Source organism: Physeter macrocephalus, chromosome 1 (assembly GCF_002837175.3).
Source record: "Physeter macrocephalus isolate SW-GA chromosome 1, ASM283717v5, whole genome shotgun sequence".
NCBI classification, from domain to species: Eukaryota; Metazoa; Chordata; class Mammalia; order Artiodactyla; family Physeteridae; genus Physeter; species Physeter macrocephalus.
The window spans coordinates 54,355,395-54,377,241 of record NC_041214.2 but is presented as its reverse complement, the minus strand read 5'-3'; the positions used below and the strand labels follow the sequence as shown (position 1 = coordinate 54,377,241).

The 21,847-nt window shown below is 45.5% G+C and overlaps 1 protein-coding gene across 4 annotated transcripts in view; it reads right to left on the bottom strand.

Moving 5' to 3' along the window:
* Positions 1 to 17,086, bottom strand: part of SCHIP1 (schwannomin interacting protein 1) — a 139,842-nt gene extending 122,756 nt beyond the window's left edge. For 2 of the 4 annotated variants that reach the window (XM_055081977.1, XM_055081971.1), the window contains exon 1: positions 15,886 to 16,625. In XM_055081977.1, coding sequence (XP_054937952.1) covers positions 15,886 to 16,557 — 672 coding nt within the window. In that variant the 5' untranslated portion in view covers positions 16,558 to 16,625. Of the gene's footprint in view, positions 1 to 15,885 lie in introns of all 4 variants that reach the window. The other 2 variants (XM_028490542.2, XM_055081995.1) reach the window with 2 other exon arrangements.
* Between the last annotated feature and the right edge of the window lie 4,761 nt (positions 17,087 to 21,847).

Here is a 21,847-nt window from a genome sequence, read left to right as displayed (position 1 = left end):
TTTCAGCTCAGTGTTTGAATATTGGTTATAACACCACCAGCCATAGGTTGAAGTCCTATGTGGTCCAGTTAGCTTTGCTCCTTTCCAAGGCCACTGATCTTCTCCAAGGCCACAGATGGCTGTCTTTACTTCTGGCCAGTCACCCTATAAATGGGTACCATGGCTCACAGGGTCAGGGAAGTAGAAGGAGGGTGTGAGGTCAAGATGCCCTGGGCAGATGAATCATGAGATCTCAGCGTAGGATGTCAGTGTGGCATGTTCTGTTTATGACACCTTGAAAGTCACTTTCACTTTGTATGGTTATTTCTTCACCTATAAAAAAGAAGGGGACTGCACCCAGCATGTTACGCTTCTAGCTCTAAGGTCCATTCCACCTTTTTTTTTTAAAATAAATTTATTTATTTATGGCTGCGTTGGGTCTTTGTTGCTGCACGTGGGCTTTCTCTAGTTGTGGCGAGCAGGGGCTACTCTTTGTTGCGGTGTGCGAGCTTCTCACTGCAGTGGCTTCTCTTGTTGTGGAGCACGGGTTCCAGGCGCATGGGCTTCAGTAGTTGTGGCTTGCAGGCTCTAGAGCACAGGCTTCAGTAGTTGTGACGCACGGGCTCTAGAGCACAGGCTCAGTAGTTGTGGTGCACGGGCTTAGTTGCTCCATGCCAGGTGGGATCTTCCCGGACCAGGGATCAAACCCGTTTCCCCTGCATGGGCAGGCGGATTCTTAACCACTGCGCCGCCAGGGAAGTCCCCATTCCACCTTTGATATTCAATGATTCTGTGAAAGACTCAAAAAACCTTAAAGGCCTCTATTTAGTGCTATTGGGCCTACAACTGTCATGTTTGAATCTGAGCCATAAGTCGAGAGACTGCCTGCTGTTAGTTAGGGTTCCTGATCTGAAAGTAATAAAACCAACCCTGGCTGATTTAAGCTCAGAGAATCAACAGGAGGTGGGCACTGAGAAACCAGGGGAGGCGGGGAAGGTTGGGAAGCAGAAGCCACGGCCGTGGTCCCCTCATGGGAAGGGTTCAGCAGCAGTCACCACCGCGAGGAGGCCTCCCATTGCTCCTGAGGGCCTCACAGGGAACGCTCTAGACCCAAAGTCCCAGGGGAGCTCTTCCACCTGTGGCAGAGTCAGGGGAGGGAGACTAAGGTTGCCCGAACTAAGGCTAGGCTAAGGTTGCCCGAACAGGAGTCAGCCACTTGCAATTGCCCTCTCACCAAAATCGCACACAGCAGAAAAGAGGTAATTCCCTAAAAAGAACCTGGGTGCTGTTAGAAAGGGTAAACCCATGCTGGGCAGAAACCCCATGCACATCCACCGCAGGAGGAAGAACCTAAGAATATAGATGTCAGTGACGTGCATACGTCCCATCCTAGAGCATAGCACCTAGTGAATTTCAAAGGAATATATAAATTGAAGCAGCTAGTCAAAACATTTGGTCTGCAATACCCTGTGATAAACCATAATGGAAAAGAATATAAAAAAAAGAATGTGTATAACTGAGTCACTTTGCTGCACAGCAGAGATGGGCACAGCATTGTCAATCAACTACACTTCAATACAAAAAAAAGAAAAAAAACATTTTGGTCTGGAGAACACACAGTTTTCACCCTGATTATATGGGTTTTACCGAAAGAAACGTTTACTTAGTAGTATCATAATCCACAATACATTGAACATGTAATTAGTAAAAGAATTCTGGGAAATTTGAAGAAGTCCTAAGGGGAAATCACTGATCCCGCCAGCCAAACCAGGCCACTCAAAGGCAGGGAATGAGTAACCAGAACGCTCCTTATGAGAAGTCACTGAGTCACGGGGACATCCTCCTATTGCTGATAAAACTATGCCTGGAGCCCACAACCAGTTTAGTTTTGAAAATTCGGATTATTCAATCAGTCAGCAAATACTGAACATTCTGATATGCCAAGTTCCTTTCCTTTTCCATTTTCACGAGTCTCAAACCTTTTTCCTCACCATTTCTAGTCTGTGAAGTCTCCCAAATGTGTTCCTCATGACTTAGCCCTCATTTCACAGCCTGAGTGGGCTTTGTCCCCCAGGCCACTTACACCTCTTTCTAGTCAACTGTAACTTACTCCCTTCTGTGGGAATTTTCACACCACAGGCTCACAGAGCCTTTGCAATTCCACCAGACCCTTAACTTTAAAGAAGGAGACTCCCAGGCCAAAATGCTGCTCCCTCGTTAAAAAACAAATAAACAAACGATTCAGATGTCGGGGAGCCACCAGACCCTTAACTTTATAAAGAAGGAGTCTCCCAGGCCAAAATGCTGCTTCCTCATTAAAAAACAAATAAACATATGGTATTTATTTTTCTCTTTCTGATGGTTCTGAAGAACCTAGGGGCAGGACAGGAATAAAGATGCAGAGGTAGAGAATGGACTTGAGGACACGGGGAGGGGGAAGGGTAAGCTGGGATGAAGTGAGAGAGTGGCATGGATATATATACACTAGCAAACGTAAAACAGACAGCTAAGTGGGAAGCAGCCGCATAGCACAGGGAGATCAGCTCAGTGCTTTGTGACCACCTAGAGGGGTGGGATAGGGAGGGTGGGAGGGAGATGTAAGAGGGAGGAGATATGGGGATATATGTATATGTATAGCTGATTCACTTTGTTATACAGCAGAAACTAACACACCATTGTAAAGCAATTATACTCCAATAAAGATGTTAAAAATCATTAAAAAACAAATAAACAAACGATTCAGATGTCGGGGAGCCACCAGACCCTTAACTTTATAAAGAAGGAGTCTCCCAGGCCAAAATGCTGCTTCCTCATTAAAAAACAAATAAACATATGGTATTTATTTTTCTCTTTCTGATGGTTCTGAAGAACCTAGGGGCAGGACAGGAATAAAGATGCAGAGGTAGAGAATGGACTTGAGGACACGGGGAGGGGGAAGGGTAAGCTGGGATGAAGTGAGAGAGTGGCATGGATATATATACACTAGCAAACGTAAAACAGACAGCTAAGTGGGAAGCAGCCGCATAGCACAGGGAGATCAGCTCAGTGCTTTGTGACCACCTAGAGGGGTGGGATAGGGAGGGTGGGAGGGAGATGTAAGAGGGAGGAGATATGGGGATATATGTATATGTATAGCTGATTCACTTTGTTATACAGCAGAAACTAACACACCATTGTAAAGCAATTATACTCCAATAAAGATGTTAAAAATCATTAAAAAACAAATAAACAAACGATTCAGATGTTGGCGAGCCAAATACCATTCCAAAGGACAGTGACAATTTGTGGCTGGCCGCAGACCTTGAAAGCTGACGATGGCTCACAACGCAGCCCCCTGACTCCTTCCTTCCTGCTTGGAGGAGCCTGCCCTCCACAGGCCTGTGGAGTTTCTCTCTTCACCTGCCTCTCCTGCTCCTTCACAACACATGCTTCCTCCTGCAGGGGAGAGACTGAGGGAAGCCAACCTCATCGGAAGAGGAGGTAGGAGTCTTCAAAATGCATTTACAAAGCAAACACACTAGCAGAATTTCTGTTCCAGTTTCAAGTTCGCTTGGGATGACTTTGTGGGAGCCGAGAGACAATACAAAGGATCCAACTCTCCCCTCTCTCCTCAAGCCACAGCCTGTATGTTATTTATTACCTTTGTTGGGTAGTTTTAATACAATCTTCTTAATTTTAAAAGCTAATATAAATCCAATTAAAGCCTCCAGTTTAGGTAATAATACTGTGCCAATGTTCATTTCTTAGTTTTGACAAGTGTACCACAGTTATATATAACACACACACACTTACATATACTCAAACTGTTTATTATATTTGAAGAAATATCAGAAAACAAGTATGTTTCTCTTAATAATTATATATTGTATATTATATATAATATACATATTATATACAATGTTAATATCAGGGGAGGTTGGTAAAGGATATTCAGAAACTTTCTGTACTATCTTTGTAACACCTCTGTAAATCTAAAGTTATTCCCAGATAAAAAGTTTTTTTTAAAAAAAGCTAAGTGAACGTTTCCCATTTTTCCAAAGGAAAGTGAATTAACACCCCAAACTTGTCTCATTTGTTTGAAATCTGTTGACTTTGGACTTATAGCCAATAGTTCTAAAGAAGAAAAAAAAAAACTTCCCAATCTCTATACTTTCAATAAGTCCTCCTAAATACTATATATTTAGTTAAATAAAAACAATACAATTCATCAATATTAAAGTTTCATTAGATTCTATATAACAATAAATTTTATTAGAACTCACCCCTACCACCACCCCTTGGAATTAAATAGTCTCAGATGAGTTTCCAGCAGATAAAAGAACTGAGGCCGCATATCCTGCATTGTATGTGTGTGTGTGTGTGTCTGTGTGCACACGCATGTTTATGTTTAAGACAATCTGTTCTTAAAGAGCCCTTCCCTTTTCATCCTTCATAAATAACGAAATACCCCAAATCCAAATAACAAATCAATTTTTGAACTGCTTTGAAGATGAAAGAGAAAACTAAATTCTAAGTAATGGAATGTATATAAAAATAAAGTGAAATAGAGGAAGGTGTGTACGTAAGTCATCTCTTATTTTTTTCCTCTGGATGTTATTGTTTCAAATTACTTTAAGCATTGAAAGGGGGAAAAATGTTACGCTGGTGTCAGTAAATAAGACCAACACTCCTTCAGTAGTTTTCCTCCCTGAGATCTCTCATTTCTAGACTCCTACCAAACCTCTTAGCAAGTCATGCCCACCTCATCCCCACTTCAGGTAAGTCATCTAACACCTTTGGGTCTCAGTTTTCTTACCTGTAAAATGAAGGGGTTGGGTTAAGTGTGGGATGGAAAACTGGTAGCCCAAGGCCATCTTCTGAACCACAGACCTGTTGCTTAGCTCCACAAAATTGTATTTATTTAAAGTTATTTGTAGTGTATTTAGTATTCAAGATACTTCTCATAAAAACCTGGGTGTTGGGCTTCTCCTGACATATCATAACTCTGAGACTCTGTTCTGGCACAGCAACAAGTCAGCAGTATGAAAGAACAGCTGTCTTGTGTACCTGGGACCTGTCCTCCACTCCTCTCATTAGTTTCCTCCGTGGCCTCTGGAAGCATCTGAGTTTGCCACCCTTGCTATGGAGTGCCTTCCAGCTCTAATATTTACATTCTCAGTGTGATTGTTCACTGGTAAAAGAGAATTTTAATTTGCTTCCGTGCACTGGACTTTCTGCAGAGGTCTTCCATGTTAGTTTAAGCACAACCATTGTATGTTTGCTTTGTTGAAAGTTTCCATATGAAACGCAAGAAAAATATATCTAATACTGAAATCACCATACCATAGTAGAACCAGTACTCAGAAAAATTTAAAATTACTGCTGCCTAAAGTTGTTCTTCTAGAACAAGATCTTACTTTAAGGGCTATTTGGGTCAGATGGTGGGGTCACTGTTGGCCGGATAACAACTCTAACAGCAGATCATTGATTACATAATTTACATAATTTAAGTATTCAAAAATAAAATCCCAGTGGTCTTGTCTTACTCCTCACAGAAGCAATTTTAGAGTGGAAAAAAAAAAGGACAGAGCACTTAAGATGTTGTTGCTTATAATAAAATGTCAGACCAGGTCAAAATGGACCAAAATTATGTAAGACTGCACAAAGAAAAAAATTGTAATTTTCATAAGTGGCATAATTTTTAGCCACTGGTGCCATGAGGAGAAAAACAGAAGGCTAAGTTGGTTTTGAAGCTATTTGAAAACATGTTATTTTTATAGGAGTGGAGATTAGGCTTTACGTTCTTTTCTAAGAAGACACTGTGCCAGGTTCCCAGAGGTCCAGACCCTTCTTATTTTAGAGAGAAGTTTAACACTACTCTTTCTTTGGATGGAGAAAAAGGGGGTACAAGCTATCATGCTGATGGACTTGACATTTAAAATGCCCTAGCATTTCATAACACAGCAGCTTTTCTGTTTTTATTTTTTTAATGCTCTAACCTCAAATCTAAATTTAAAACACGGCTGGAGATCTCAGGAATTACGAGGAAATTACCTCATTCCCTTTAAACTTTTTTAGACAGAGAAGTTCTTTCCATATATGGCAAACCAAGAAGGAAACAGAATCAAGTTTCAGAGCCAAGCAGCTGTCTAGACTTACCTGTTGTTTTGTTCGGGGCATGTCTACAGCCTATCAGTGAGCAAGCGGTCCCTGGCCACAGCTAGCTGGCCTCGGAGAGTGCCTGTCCTCAGCTCTCCATCACTAAGAGGTCCATGAGGGAGCCTGGCCAGGGGCTCTGGCCACCAGAGGTGCCCAGTACCAGAGGAGCCACTTTCTTATGGACTTTGTATTGGTTCTCTGCACACACAGGTCACCCACAGAGGAGTGAAACGGGAAACAGAGGCAGGCTGCGGATCACAGTGGGGGGGGATCCGAGAGGAGGAAGCAATGGGTATGTGCTGCCACGGGGACAACAACCTACCAGCCTGGCTGGTGTGTGTCCAGAAGGCGCCGGTAGAAAATCTGCCCGTTGGAGGCCTGACTGTGAGGCTGTAGAGATGCTGCTTTGTTCTCTGCTCTTCCTCAAGCACCGTGAAAACAACCCCATCCCCCTGGGCAAATGGAGCATCACCTGGAAAAGCCCCCAACCCCACGCCACCACCACATTCTTGATAGAAGCTTTTTGTAACGTTAAAAAAAAAAACACCCCAAAATTCATGAATAACTAAGACATTTATTTCTACAAGGAAGAGTTTTGAAGAATCAATCATCTCTATTAGGACATGGGTAATAAAACTCTTGAACTGATGAATCTGCAGAAATCAGCTGCTGACTAATGCACTGCTCCTTGTAATCCATAAAAATTAAAATTTTTTTTTGGTGTACTATGCTAATATCCCAAGGAAGATTCATAATCACTTTCATGAGCCACAAATATTAAGAAGAGACTTTGAGAAATGGAAGGAAAAAAAGAGAGAGAACGGTGACATGATATTGCTGATGATGGATACACCAAAAAGTTCACTCAATTACAAGTAAATATAAAATATTTGGATGGAGATACAGAGGTATCAGTAAAATGTACAGATACAAGAGGCAATTATTAGGAAATCTGATATACAAACTAGACTGAAGAAAACTGGTAACTTTTTCACTTCCAGTAAGCTTTGCTTTAAGTATAACCTCATGTCAGTAAAACATAACTAAAAAATATTTTACAGGTACTTTAAAAACCATCAACCTCGTACCGAACAAGCAGTGGTTGAGTTCATTCCTATCACCTGGGTGTTTCCTAGCCTAAACCATCACCCTTTTCTCTCTCTCTTTTTTATTTTTTCGGCTCTGCCACACAGCTCCCAGGATCTTAGTTCCCCGACCAGGGATCAAACCCGGGCCCTGGCAGTGAAAACGCAGCGTCCTAACCAGTGGACGGCCAGGGAATTCCCAACCGTCACCTTTGAATCGCATATATTGATACTTTATAGAGAAAATATCACAAAAGTAGGAAAAAATGGAAATAACCTATAATAACACAAATATTGAAAAACAGGTCAGGTGGAGAGAATAAAACTAGGTTAAATATATGTATGAATGAAAACAGAGAAAAACAAGTGATGAAAATTGGTGATAGAACGTGCTTGACATAATTATTTAACAAATATATAAGGAAAATAACAGCATCATTCACAAAAGTGAATAGTAGTAACCAAACCAAACCAAAACAAAGCAAACACACCAAGAACATCTGAAACAATGAGTGCTCTTATGGATTTGATAAGACTTGGTAAGTGAAGGAGAGTGATTATTACAACTCTCCTGGACCTGACAAGAAGAAAGAGTGATGATTCACTTCTATAGATTTAACTGGGAAACTCAGAAACGTCATACAGGCAACGTAAAAACCCAAACACATCTCCCTTCCCTGACATCCATTTTTCTATTCCTAGTTTTCATCCATATTCTAACAAAGCCAGTGTCCTAACAGAGACTACTTTATGGGCCTCTCCTGAACTCCACAAATGCCTTTCTTTCTAGTCTCTTCTTGGCTTTGTTATTTTGCTCTTTTTTGGGCTTATAATAAACAATTCACTTAAAACTCTGTCTAGTTAGAACAAAATGTTTCCACTTGTGCGGTGAGCCACATGGAAATCTTCTCCGCCCTGTCTTTCTGAACCCTGGCACCGCCTCATAGCCTGACAGTCAATGGACGGATTGTAAATGGAAGTGACATGCACAACGGTCAGCCCTCACCCTCGCTGCTCCCTCCTCTGCCTCCTGGTACTCAGGCGGCTCCTTGCACGGTCCTCAGGGGCCAGTCAGCCCTGAACCTGTGAGAGGAGAGGACTGCATGTTGCCCAGTGCTGGAAAAGAGGGTGGACAGCCAGGAAAAGGTGTTTACAGATGGGAAAGGAGAAAGGACAGAAAAAAAAATCTGTCAACCCAATCTGTCAACTGTTCTGCTGGCAGAAATACGGTGATGCGCTGAAATCCGAATGGAAGGAAGCAATTTCATGATTGTATTCCAACATGGGTTTTAAAAAAAGAAAAAGAAATAAACAATAAAATGAAACTTTTCTATCAGGTGATAAAAATTAGAATCTACTTCCAGTCTTGAAGCTCTTAAGTGATGAGGCTGGATCTATCCTCCAGTTAAGTTGTGAAAAGACTCTTTTTAAAAAAGGTAGCTGAAGGGGGCCGAGTTCATTAAAAGTGGGAATTGTGAGTCAGGTGACTTGAGGCTGGGTCAGGCCTGGGCTGAGGAAGGTGGGCGAAGACATTTAATCTTCATAAGCCTGCTTCCTCCTTTGAATGTGGCGAGGGTTTGATGAGATGACTTCTCAGATCCTTTCTATCTTTAAAATCCTATTACTTTTCTATGAAAAATGCTCAGTTTCATAACTGGCACTTGAATTTCTACAAAAGCTGTGTGCAAAATAATCTCCCAGTCACTGACAGTATAAAGCAGCAACAGTACGAAGTGTCACCTCTCCCAACAGCTCAGGGAACATAAAGCAGCTCAAGAAAAGCATTTGCAAAGGTCCTTGTTGTTAAAAAAAAAAAACAACTTAGGACTGAGTTTCAGAGGTAAGGAAACAAAACCATTCATGTCTTCAGGGTCAAAGGTCCAGGAGTAAAAACAAATTTCTATTTTAAAATGCAAATGTAATGTCACAGAGTTCAGATAAACTTTTAAGGAAGGATCTGTAATTACTATTATTAGCATTAATAAAGTTCGTAGTATACCGGCTTTGAGCAAATTTAAAAACTAAACAGAAAGGTGGTACAAAATACATTAACCAGGTAACAAGCATTCATCAAATGTCCAGTCCTTAGGAAATGCCCGAGCCTGTACATGTATGTGTTTGAAGGGGAGGAGGAATTTAAAATAGTTGGGCAGATAAGAGACATACCCACAAAAAGAGAATGCAAACAATGTCACTGAAAGAGCCTGGAGCCAGAGATTGACAGGTCTGGTTTGAGTTTTGTCAGGGATGAGCCCTTTAAAACCGAAGAATGAGGAAGTGGAACACAAGTGGAGTAAGAAGTTCGGAAGAGAGGTTGCTTAGAGCCGAGATGATCAGGTACAGCTTCTCAAAGAAGCTGAATCAGAGCACGCCTTGGGGAAGAGAGTGCTGGGCAGTTTGGTGGACAGTAGCGTCCGGACCTGTTACAGAGCAAAGGGGTCATGCTGGGCCTTCCTGGGAGTGAAGTCACAAGGAATGCCAGGCAAAGTTTCTAGAGTTGAAAGTGCATTCTGAGCTAGAAATGGATGGAGGAAGGTGACGTGATGTTGGTGGTGAGATGTTCAAACAGCTCAATGAATGTGTGATGAGAATATCTGTATCTGTTTTTCAGATCTGTGGCACGACAGTGATCCTTAGAATGTTCTAAAGGACCACTATGTGCAAACCACTTGGTGGGCAAAGATTTCCTTTAATCCAACTACAATATTTTCAAAAGGCTCTTCCGCAGTAGGATGAACTATCTGATGGTAGCTGAAATACACAAACAGAGCCTCAGAACCTGTGGTTTACCTGCAACCTAAGTTTTTGGAAAACCCAACCAAAAGTCTTGAGTACATGCTAATGCATAGAGCAGCCTTTGCAGCTCTTAAACAGAAATCAACATAAATTAGAAAAGCAGACAATGATCACACTAAACATTTCAAGGTAAAGGTTGAAGCAAAGAATATAGCTAGCCCGGTAATTTCCGGTTATGGTAAAAAAAAAACCCAAAAAACTGATTTTAACACTGTCATGTCATGCTCTCTAAGAGGGATAAGTGATAACTACAAACCACTCAGAATGTTTTCACTGTGGTATCCCAGGCTGATGAATCACATAATTTATTAAACTTATAAACTTTACTATATTTTGCAGGAATAATAAAGACCTCTTAATTCAGTCTGTAAAAACGGGAATTCATGCAATTTAAACATAGCCTGAGTAACTAAGGAAACAAACTACTCAGCCATTCAAGCTACTTTAGTAGTGTCATTGACGGAGAAGGTGTAACTAGGCTGTAATTCTTTCAGAATAATACATTGAAAATAACCTGTAATTAGTACCATTCTCCGAAGAAATGTAGGTTATTTAAAGTTTGCTACTAGTTAATAGTACAAACAAATAAAAAGACAAATTGCTTTCAAGTACTTTGGAAATAACTTCATCAGAATTTGCTTTCAATTAACATGTTAATTAAAATTATTCTTATCTTCTCATTAATGGAGGAAAATGCATCTGTCACAGGCAGGAAAAAATAAAAAAACTGCAATGAAAATGTGTCAGGTCTACAACTAGAATTCCTCTTTAATTTAAAAAAGAGTCCTTTCCTTTTTTTGAACAATGGGTGTAATGACTTTGGTTGGCTATAAAATGTGATCCTGGTACTTTGCTGTTGTTTTCTCTTAAGAGATAGGGGATCAGTCACCCCAGTCACCTGAAGAGAGATGTCCTGCAAATCCCCAAGGACACAAATGGAATACACCAACAGGTGGGAGAGGAAACCAACATCAAATGGTGTAAATTCTTTGGAAAACAGGCAACTTCTCAAACAGTTAAACACACAGCTCCCATAGGATCCAGCCATTCCACTCTTTGGTATTTTCCCAAGAGAAATGAAAGGATATGTCCATACAAAGACTCGTACGTGAATGTTCACAGCACTTTTATTTGTCATAGACAAAAACTAGAAACCACCCAAAGGTCCATCAACCAGGGAGTAGGGTATATCCATAAAATGGAACTCTACTCAGCCATAAAAAGGAATGAGCTATTGACATACACGATAACACAGATGAATCACAAAATAATTATATGCTGACTGAAAGATGCCAGACAAAATTGAGTACATATTATATGATTCCTTTTACATTAGTTTTAGAAAATGCAAGCTAACTTATAGTGATAGAAATAAGATCAGTGGTTGCCAAGGAACAGAATGGGAAGGACTGCAAAGCAGCAAGAGGATACTTTTGCGGGTGAGAGATAGATGCATCACCTTGACTTTAAATGTGCAGTTAATTGTATGTCAATTCTACCTCAATGGAGCTGTTTTTTTAAAAAAATAAAGAATCAAAAGGAGGGAGAAGTAGGAGGGAGAAAAAAGGGGTGAGTTTCCAGAAGCAGAACAAGCTCAGCATGGAGCATCACAGACTCTGAGGGAAAGAAAACCTTACAGAAGGACCGTGGAGAAAAAAGGGTGAAGTTGTACTCCACTTAGGAAGAGGAGTAGGTTGAGGCAATGGGCACCCCCCGTCTTCCCGTTTCCCTCCACTTGGTGATGGGGAGGCAGAAGAATGATACTGTGACACACTAAGGTCCTGGAGATGCAGGAGAAAGACAGAGGCTTGGGGCTGCGCTCAGAAGAGGGAAACGGGAAGAGCAGCTCCAGGTTTCCCTCGGGACTGTCCCTCAGGATTGTCCGCGCCAGTTCCCATAGAGCAGGCAGGGAGAAGAGAATTTAGGATGAACGCGAACCTATGGGGGCAGGACTCACGTAACTTGGCACCCTGGTTCTAAATCTCACTCCTGGGTTGTGTGTGGCCCTTGAGTCTACCAGGGGCGTTCACACACCTGCAGGCCCAGGGCAGGACCATGAGAAACACAGGGACACGGGATGGGGGCGGGGAGGGGTCTGGCCAACTGGAGGGGGCACTTCCAGGAGTAGTTCTGGTTGTTGGGTGAAACCTCTCCCCTCCCCCTCCGAAGAGTGTGTCAGGCACAAGGGAGCTACTGGGGATAAGGCAGTGGAATAAAGTGACCTCGCTGACCTCAAGGCTCTGACGTTAAGGTGAGGGGTTGGGACGCTGAGGAGGGGGTGGGCTGCCTGAGGCGATGCAGGTGTGTGATGGAGCAGCCCTGAGAAGACAGCAGGAAGTCAGGCCACCAGAGCTTCCTTCAAGACTCCCCAGACACCTCCTGCTCTGACGCCAAAGGTGGTTCCCAGGAGCATCCGAGCTCAGGCCCCTCCACCGGCACCAAGGGAGAGATGAGCTGCCCACAGCTTCACAAGGTAAAGGTCAGCCCTAGGTTTTAAGTCCTACCCAAACGTTGTGTGTTTTTAAATGTGCCTCTAAATCTTCCCTGGATTAGAGACAGCTGATCGTCAACACATCTTTGCGATCTCAGTCTTTCGTTTTGAGTGTATCACTGTAGCCAAGAGGAAGAAAGGGGCGAGGAGGCTGTCGCTGCTTTGCTGGGCAGAACTCAACGTGTTTCCATTCAAACCAAACCAAACCAAACCCTGTCTGTGAGAAGAGACTCGTAAAGTCATGGGGTTTTGATTATTTCCCAGTTTACTTCTGTCCTTAACATGAAGGAAATCCAAGAGAGGACCTGTCATTAGGAAACCCTTTAAGTTATTTCAGGAAGGTGGAAGCTCTTTCCTTTCCTTTTGTTTCAACTGATTTTGAGCATCAAAAGGAAAAAACCTAGTCTGGCATCAGAAGGAAGGACAAAAGCCCTTTCGTAGTTTTCTTACTGGGATCTTCGGCAAATCTCTTAACCTCTCTAGGCCTCAATTTTCTCAACTGTACAGTAAGGGGGCTGGCTTAGGTCTGGGCCGTGTGAGCCTTATAAACACTTCATTTATTCAGTATTTGAGAACCTACTACTTCTCAGACACTATCGCAGGCACTAGGTTACAACGCTTAAAGGACGCAGGCAAGACCCCTGCACTCCAATTCGATTCTAGAGAACCAAAAATGAAGGAGAACTGAACATGATGATGTCAGGCAGTGATAAGCACTAAGGAAATATACGAGGAGTGCCTTGGTAGGTGGTGGATGCCTTACTCTGTATTGGGGAGGGGGTCCAGGGACAGCCTCTCTCAGGTGAGTTGAGCACAGTCTGGGATGATGAGGAGGAACCAGGAGGAACCGGCCACTGGATTCCAAGCAGAGGTAAGAGCACAGGCAAAAGTCATGTGGTGGGAATAGCTTATTTGGGTCTCTTCACAGGCGAAGGAGCTGTACCTGCCTTTTTCATTTTATACCCTTCCTCCCAGTACTATGTATTAATTTCACTTAAATGTATTTACACACAACTTTTTAAGGAGGAGCAAAAATATCACTAGATTTGAGCAACTCCTTCAGGACAGACTTCTTCTTTTACACCAACTCCTTTGTTACTCTCAAACTTCTGTCCTCAGGGTTATAAATTCTTGCACTGATTCCAGGCAGGAGTAAACAGGATTTTAACCAGTGTTTTCCAAACTTTTATGACAGCGACCCACAGTGGGAAAGAAATCTTACACTGTAATCCAGCGTCTACATAAAACTGAAACAAAACTTTCTAAGAAAAACAATCTTACTGTGACTACCTGCAACACACTGCAGTACATATTCTATCTTATTTTTTAAAAAGTGATAAGGTGATTTCATGGGGAACTTGCAGTTTGAAAAACACTATTCTAAACTAACAGCAGCTAGTAATTTTGTTCCAATACAAACCAAAATATGGAAAATTTCAATATTAAACAACCTCACAGGCCACTTCCTTCTGCCGTTTTTTGGTACATATACTTACTTTGAATCAATGGAACCCAAATTTCGGTGTGACTTGTGGAGGAAATGCCCGGGGGGGGGTACATTTTCAGGAGGGCGAGGGAAGGAGAGGGGAGGAACCCACAATGCAAACTGTTCACTAGGTGAGGAGACAAGACACCCTCAGGTTTCAAAGATGGCCCAAGAAGGAAAGAGTCAGTCTCTACAACAATAAGGAAGAAGATGTGTGTGTGTGTGTGTGTTGGGGTAGGCTGGTCTGTTAGGTTAGCCATTAAATTATAAGTTCCTGTGGGGGGCGGGGAGTCAGTCTGCAGCCATACCTCGCTCACCGTAATTCCAGGCCCACGTGGTCAGATGTGTAACTGCAGCGCTGGGAATCACACCTTTAATTTAGCACAGAACACACGGGTGCTCAAGAACTTTTTGAATAATGGAACTCATTGTCATCATCAAACCCTAACTTTGCATGTATACCCAATTATTACATTTTCCTGGAATGTAAAAATGTCAGGCCGTAGTAAAGGAATCTTACGTATCTTCAAGTCATTGTTTAAGTCCAGGGAGCTTAATCAGGTATTTTTCTCAGCACTAGGTGGGAAAAGCATGTTTTGAATTGCAAGGTACAAGACAGAGTACTGGCTGTAATGGAAAGATTCCGTGTCTGCGAGTGGCCATGGTAAACAGCTGGTATTAAAATGAGTGTGTTAATTTAATAGGTAGTTCCTCAAGGGACACTAACCAGTGGGCTCTGTCAGCCAAGGGCTCTCTCTGATAGAAACTGTGCCAATTAACTGTCCTTACCCCTGAAGTCAGAAGTGCATGCACCCAATTTCCAGTAGCCCCAGGGCCCTGGAGCCGAAAAATTACACCTGCAAGCAAGCATTCTCCCACACTGCCACACACAGAAAGCAGCTCATTTAAACTGTACGCCTTTCAGCCCCATTTAGGATCCGTTCATTAATGATTTCAAATTACAACTGTTGCTTTATCTCAAAACAGTGATAAATAGGGGAGCCACATTCATGACGCTTTTCTTTTAAGTCATTTATCTGCTCTCCTCTCAGGGGCAAAAAAGATGTTGAGACAAGTGTGAACCTGCCAGAGCTTCTTATTATAGATGTATCCCTCCTTCCCTCCCTCTCTCATTTCCACTCCAGCACCCTTCCCTCTCTGGGTTTCCTGAACTGAGGCACAAGCCTCCGGTGAGGAACTGCTTATCAAAACTAGGAGGGATTCGGCGGAGAGAGGGTGAGTCAGCCCACAGAGGAAAGAACCACTCCCTCATCCTAGCAGGTCAATTCACCCGTTCCCTCAGGTCAACAATAGATCGGGTTTCAGAAAGGAAAAAAATCTCAGAGGAGGGCGGTCAACCCATTACAATTCGGGAGCATCCGCTCAAACGCCAAGAGGGAACAATCCCTGCTGCCTCACCGGAGGTGTGGGCAGGCGAATGCGTGCATGTGCGCAGGGACAGCCTGTATATGGACGAGACGTTAGTGGCAACGAAGGGACACCCACTACGGCTGACAAAGCCACAACTATTACGACCTGAAATATCACCCACACACAGGCCACCGACTTCGGTGCCAAAATCTCCCCGGATTTATTTTCAGGCAAGTGACTCACAACCTCGTCTCCATAAGTAATTCCATTAAAATGAGTCGCTGGTTCCACTAACCCGACTTTCCGCTGCCCTCTGGCTGCCACTCCCTCCTCTCCGCCCATCCTGCAAACCCAGACAGCTCAGAGACTGAGCAACGGTACCCCAAGGGAGCATAAGTCAGGCTCTCCTGCCCGGCACCCACCCTCGGGGCAGGATGAATGGGGCCGCCGCCGGGCGGGAGCGCGGGTAGGGCGCGTGCGGGCTGTGCGCGGGGTGTGTACGTGTGTGCGCGCGTGGGCACGCACCCCGGGCAACTTACCGAGGTGGAGTTGGTCCTCGCCTGGCCCTGGTTCCGCACCTCCTGCTCCCGGAACTGCAGCCCAGCCAGATGCTTCTCCAGAGCCTCCCAGTCCATAGGGGGCACCGGGGGCTCCTCCGGGACGCACGTCCCGCTGTCCGTGGGCTGAAGACAGATGCCCCCGGCCGCCGGGCCCCGGCCACCGCGCCGGCCCCCCGCCGGCTGAGGCTTCTGGACCGCCCGGCGGGGGCCCCGGGAGCCGCTCGGCCGGCTGGCCACCACCACGTTGCCATTGTGCCTGAGGTCCTGGGGGTCGTGCGGGTGGAGGTTGCCGTTGGGCACGGGGGGCGGCATGGCGGTGGTGGCGCCCCTGCCGCCGCCGCCGCTGCGGGTCCTGGCGCTCACGTCCCCCGGCTCCTGGGCAGGACAGCGGTCATGCCGGTACCCTCGCCCGCTGCGCTCCTCCTCCTCTTCCTTCTCGCCGTCCTCCTCCGGCGCCCACTCATCAATCACCTTCTTCTGGAAGACCGGGAAGGGCGCCTCATAGTCCTCCAGGGCAGACACCAAGTCCAGGCTGCCCCCCGGCGACGACGAGGATTTGCACTCGGAGCAAGGGGTCACTTTGGTGGAGTTGGACTGCGAACTGGCGCGGCTACTGCTGCTGCTGCTGCCGGCGTCACTGCCTAGATCCATCCCATCCTCTCGGTAATCCTGGGGGGAGGAGGCAGAAAGAGTGAGCCGCCGGGCCGAGCCTGCTCCGGCCGCCGGCCGCCGCCCGCCGCGAACGCCCCGGCCCAGGGCCCCGCGCCCCCCTGTCTGGAGGTGCGCCCCCCAAAGAGGCCTGCGGGGGGGGAGCCGGCACCAGCCTGAGGCTTTCCTCATCCCATCCCCTCCCCTGCGACAGGCAGACTTCCTCCGGCTAACTAACCCTCAAATCAGCAAAGGGGGTGCCCAGCCACCGGCACGTAGACTTTCCATAAGAGGGACCCCGGGGCGCGCATGGACTTTGTTTTAACCATTTTGCGCCGGGCGCGCCCCCGCACCCCGCCCCAGGGATTCTCCGAGAACCAGACACTTTCCCAGAGAATTATAATTCCCTGGGGGCGGGGACCGAGAAGAGGGTGGGCGGCTACTAAATTCGCACCTCGCGCAGGGCGCCGAGACCACCCCCTACCCGGCCCCGCCCCGCCCCCGCCGGCGGCCGGGAGCCCGGCTCCGCTGGCGAGCCGAGCTTTACTTTCTAAGGAACCGCCGGCAGCTCGGAGGTCTCACTCCCGCCTCCGCGCCTCCCCGGCCGGCCCCTCCTCGGCTCGCCGGAAGGCTCGGGGTGGGGGCCGCTCTCGGCTCCCGCCGGGCAGGGTGGCCCCCGCGGCCCCCAAAGGTGTGCGGGCCCGGGGCGCGGCGGCCGTAGCTGCAGGCGCCGCCGCCGCCCTGGGGGAGGGAGGACGCGCTCTGCCGGCACGGAGCCGGTCCCGCCACCGAGCATGCCCAGAGGCTGCCGGGTGCGGCGCAGTCCGCTCTCCCGGCTTTCTCGGAAGCAGGCTGGGGCGGGAGGCCGGGCGGGGATCGCGTTGGAGGGGCCGGGAAAAGGATCGAGGGAAGGGGACTCGGCGCTTTAGGGGCGCAGACAGGACCACTTAGTAGGGGCGGCGCCCTGGGGAGGGTGGTGAATTTTAACCCCCAGACACACTCATATTTCCTGGGAGAGCCTCAAGCCCTCTCTGCGGGGCTCATTACCCCGCCTAAAGCCCCGCGCATCCCAAAGCGCAGGCCCGGTGCCTCCCAAACCCGCGCGGAAGTCCCCAAGTGACCCCTTGCAGGACCTCCCTCCCGCTACATGCGCACATACACAAGCCCATGTGGGAGTCCGAGTGACGTGTGCTTGGTGGTCATGCACCATCATTTCCCTTCCACCTTCCTCCTCGCCGCTTCCTCTCCCTCCACCGCCCAGCTCCAGTCGCCTGACCGTCTCCCCTTGTAAGTTCAGGCTGTGGGTGGAACCTGTTGCGTTAGCTCACGTTTTCTTTCCCCTCCCGCCTGCACGCCGAGGATGACCTATGAGAGGTGTGTGTATGAGGAATGGAGGAGTGTGAGATGGGATTGCTTTCTGGCATGGAGGTGGGGAATCTGAGCTAAAGGTTTGGGCGAGCCTCCAAAGTCCCCTTTGGCCACCTCCAATCAAGGGGACATTAAAGGAGGGGAAGAGGTGGGTGTCAGGTCACAAGCTCCTGGCACAGACGCTGGCTTGGCTTCCTTAAAATTTTCAGGAAACCGAGTCGAAAAAAACCTCTGCTGGATTTTTCAAAGCACAGCGACGGCCTTAGTTTGGCAGCTCGTCCTCTTTAGGAACAAGGTTCCATGAAGGGAAAGATAACCAACACTTGGAAAATGGATATGGGTCACAGAGCACCTTTTAAGGATTAAGACTTTACTGTGAAGAAACTGTTACCCAACCCTGGGGAAGTAGGAAATGCCCTCTTCTCTGATTATGAAAAACAGCACTTAGAAGTTAAATGTCCTCCCACAGGCAAAAAAAGATAAATATGTGTGGTGATGGATGTTAACTAGATGGGGGGAATCCCTCCACAACATATGTGTGTGTGTGTGTGTGTGTGTGTGTATTCACCATAGTGGACACTTTAAATATCTTACAATTTTATATGTCAATTATATTTCAATAAAGCCAAAAAAAATATTTTTAAGAAAAAGAAGAAAAAAAATCTGCTTAATTTTACTACAGATTGGGGAAAACCAGCTTCCTTGAACTTCCAGATTTGGGCCTGTTACTGATTATTCCCAGTGAATTCTAGTCTGGACCAGGCCACTACCCTGGCTTGGCACCCTCCAGATGGAGGAATGGGGGAATGCTTGGAATTTTTTGGTAGGGAGTGGCTGCCACCCTGACATTTCTTCTAGGTCCTAAATGGGAGAGACCCTTTGTTTAAGTGATTTCTGTGAAGTGCGACCCTTTCCTCTCTTACGTAGGCTTGAGCCAGGGAAGATAAACTAATCTTTTAACTTGTCTGGAAGCAGCTATCTTATGAATAACAGGAAAGGGGGCCTTCTGGTCTGGCCCCTTTACAGCCCTTCTATAAAACAGGACTGATTATAACTTAAAATATCCTTTATGGTGACATCTGTAAACAGCCTGCCCCGTGCTCCAAATATGGTTTGATTTTGAGGTTGCTGTGGAGCCCTGGGTCAGCTGGCTGCCCCCCTGTGGAGTAGAGGTGGCCCTGTGAGTGTTCAGAGATTTGGGAAGAAAGCACTGGGAGCGTCCTGGGAACTAGATAGCTGCTTTTCAAGTCACCATGTGACTTGGCAAGGCTTAGGTCAGAAAAAGCTCCCTGCTCTGTGGCAGGACAGAGGTAGACAGACAAGTATTGATCAGCTGGGGTGATAGGGAGAGTTGTGGTCTCCGTCCAATTTTCAAGTATCAGAACCTCCTCAGCCAGCCACCCAGACTCCCTCCTGGGCTCTGGTTCAGCCCTTTGCTGCCCAGATGGTCTGTGTTCAGGGAATGCAAAATGACGCCTTAGAAAAACATTTGGCAAGGTAAATCCACTGCCAAAAATGCATGGCATTTCAAAGCCAAATAGAAACATCTTTGAATTATCTGTCCTTTTAAATTATTTTCTGACCAGATATTCTGGATCAGATGGGAAAGTACCAGGTTTCCTTTCTTTTCTTTTCTCTTTATGCAAGGTGCCTGGCTAGCCCGGTTCGCATTCTGTTTCCAGCTTTCCATCTCCTGCCAAGAACCGTCCCACTTTGGAACAGGAAGCCCTGCCAACTGCTAGGCCAGCAACAGTCTACAGATATGTCCAGTGGGGTGGAGAGATGATTTGCAAAGTGATTGAAAGGCCCTGTCTTCCTGTTTACAGGAACAGTTCCTCAAGTCAGGGGCTTGGGGGTTACAGACTTAGATTTGTCCCCTGCAACCTCTGTAAATTAGATGTCAGACATGTGAGTCAGATGGGTGTCATCCCAGACTAGCACCTTTCCCCATCAATCACCAGGGTCCTGTCCCTCTCAATACCCACCGTCCCCACCCTAGTCTGGACCACTGTGTCCTGAAATTACTAAACAGTCTCCCTACTCTCTCTGCCCATTCTCTGCAAGCAGCCAGAGTGCCTTTCTAAAATGCAAATCTGAGCAAGTCTCTCCTTGCTTCATTAACCAACTGCCACCCCCCATGCCTCCTCCCACACCAGGGCTCCTCACTGCCCTTAAAGGAACTGCTTCCTGCCCAAATTCCCCCAACTTCTTTTGGTTAATTTCTACTCATCCTTTAAGTCTCAGCTTCAATGCCACTTCCTCCTGGAAGGCTTCCCTGATTCTTTGTACCCACCCAAAGGGGATCATGTGACTTTCCTGTGTTCCCATGACACTCACTGAACTTATCACATATGCTGAATCCAGGTTGCTGTTTAATTTCTTATCTTCTTTACTAGACTCAAGAAATCCATTTTATATCAAGACCCAGGCCACACATACATATAAAAATATTTTAAAAGTTTCCTAAAACTCTTATTTTGTAAAATTCTATCCTAAGTCATTGAAAACAAAGTGTGGTCACACTTCACCATTGACTTCACAACCCTTAAATGGGTCAGGGTTCCTAGTATGAAAAAGTACTCTAAATTCCATGAAGGAAGGGGCCATTTCTATCTTCTTCATGGTAATTGGAATGGAATAGGAACTTGATATTTGTTGCTGGAATTATTAATAGCAACATTTAATCCTCCAAAACCCTATATATATAAAAAAAAATAGTATCTCCATCTATAGGTAAGGAAGCTGAAGACAGTAAGGTTAAGTAACTAATGTCAAAGCCGGGTGGCAGACCCAGGATTTGAACCCAGGTAGATGGGCTTCAGAATCCTTGCTCTTAGTCATTGAGCTAAGAGCTCAGCATCCCTTGGTCCAGATGCATACAGATGTACTGATTAAGCAAAAATATCAGACAGGGTCTCCTTACAGCAACCTCAATGAGTTCTCTGTCTCCTGCCCTGCAGAGCCTCCTTGGGCAGTATTTATGTCTATGCAGAGGAAAAGGCAGCTGGCAAGAGCAGCTGTTCCCCTCTGCTCATAGGTGCTCCAGTCAACCTCCTCAACTGTAAACAAGTTCAGCAATAATCAGCAAGTTGAGGGATTTCATTGTCCAAAGGAAGAGTATAGACATCTCAGAAAATGAATTTCATATTGTTATGAATTAGATGCCTTAAGTTCCCCCAAAAACAAATCCTTTAAGAAGGTAGCCACCCTGAGATTGGGGTATTCATTTTGACATGGATAGGAAACTGTCTGGAATAACAGTCTAAAGGTATGGATGAGATCATCTTCCTTAGGGGTCAGTGCTATTTATAGGATTTTAATCTGTAAAGGCAACATTTGAGAAAAGGCATGACTGAAATATGTAAATCATAAAGAGTAAGAAGAAGTGGGGAAAAGATTTATTATATTTGCTGAAGGAAACAATAGCAAAGATCAATAAAACTAAAAGCTGGTTCTTTGAGAAGATAAAAAAAATTGATAAACCATTAGCCAGACTAATCAAGAAAAAAAGGGAGAAGACTCAAACCAATAGAATTAGAAATGAAAAAGGAGAAGTAACAACTAACACTGCAGAAATACCAAAGATCATGAGAGACTACTAAAAACAACTATATGTCAATAAAATGGACAACCTGGAAGAAATGGACAAATTTTAAGAAAACCACAACCTTCTGAGACTGAACCTGGAAGAAACAGAAAATATAAACAGACCAATCACAAGCACTGAAATTGAGACTGTGATTCAAAATCTGCCAACAAACAAAAGCCCAGGACCAGATGGCTTCACAGGCGAATTCTATCATACATTTAGAGAAGCGCTAACACCTGTCCTTCTCAAACTCTTCCAAAATATAGCAGAGGGAGGAATGCTCCCAAACTCATTCTACGAGGCCACCATCACCCTGATACCAAAACCAGACAAAGA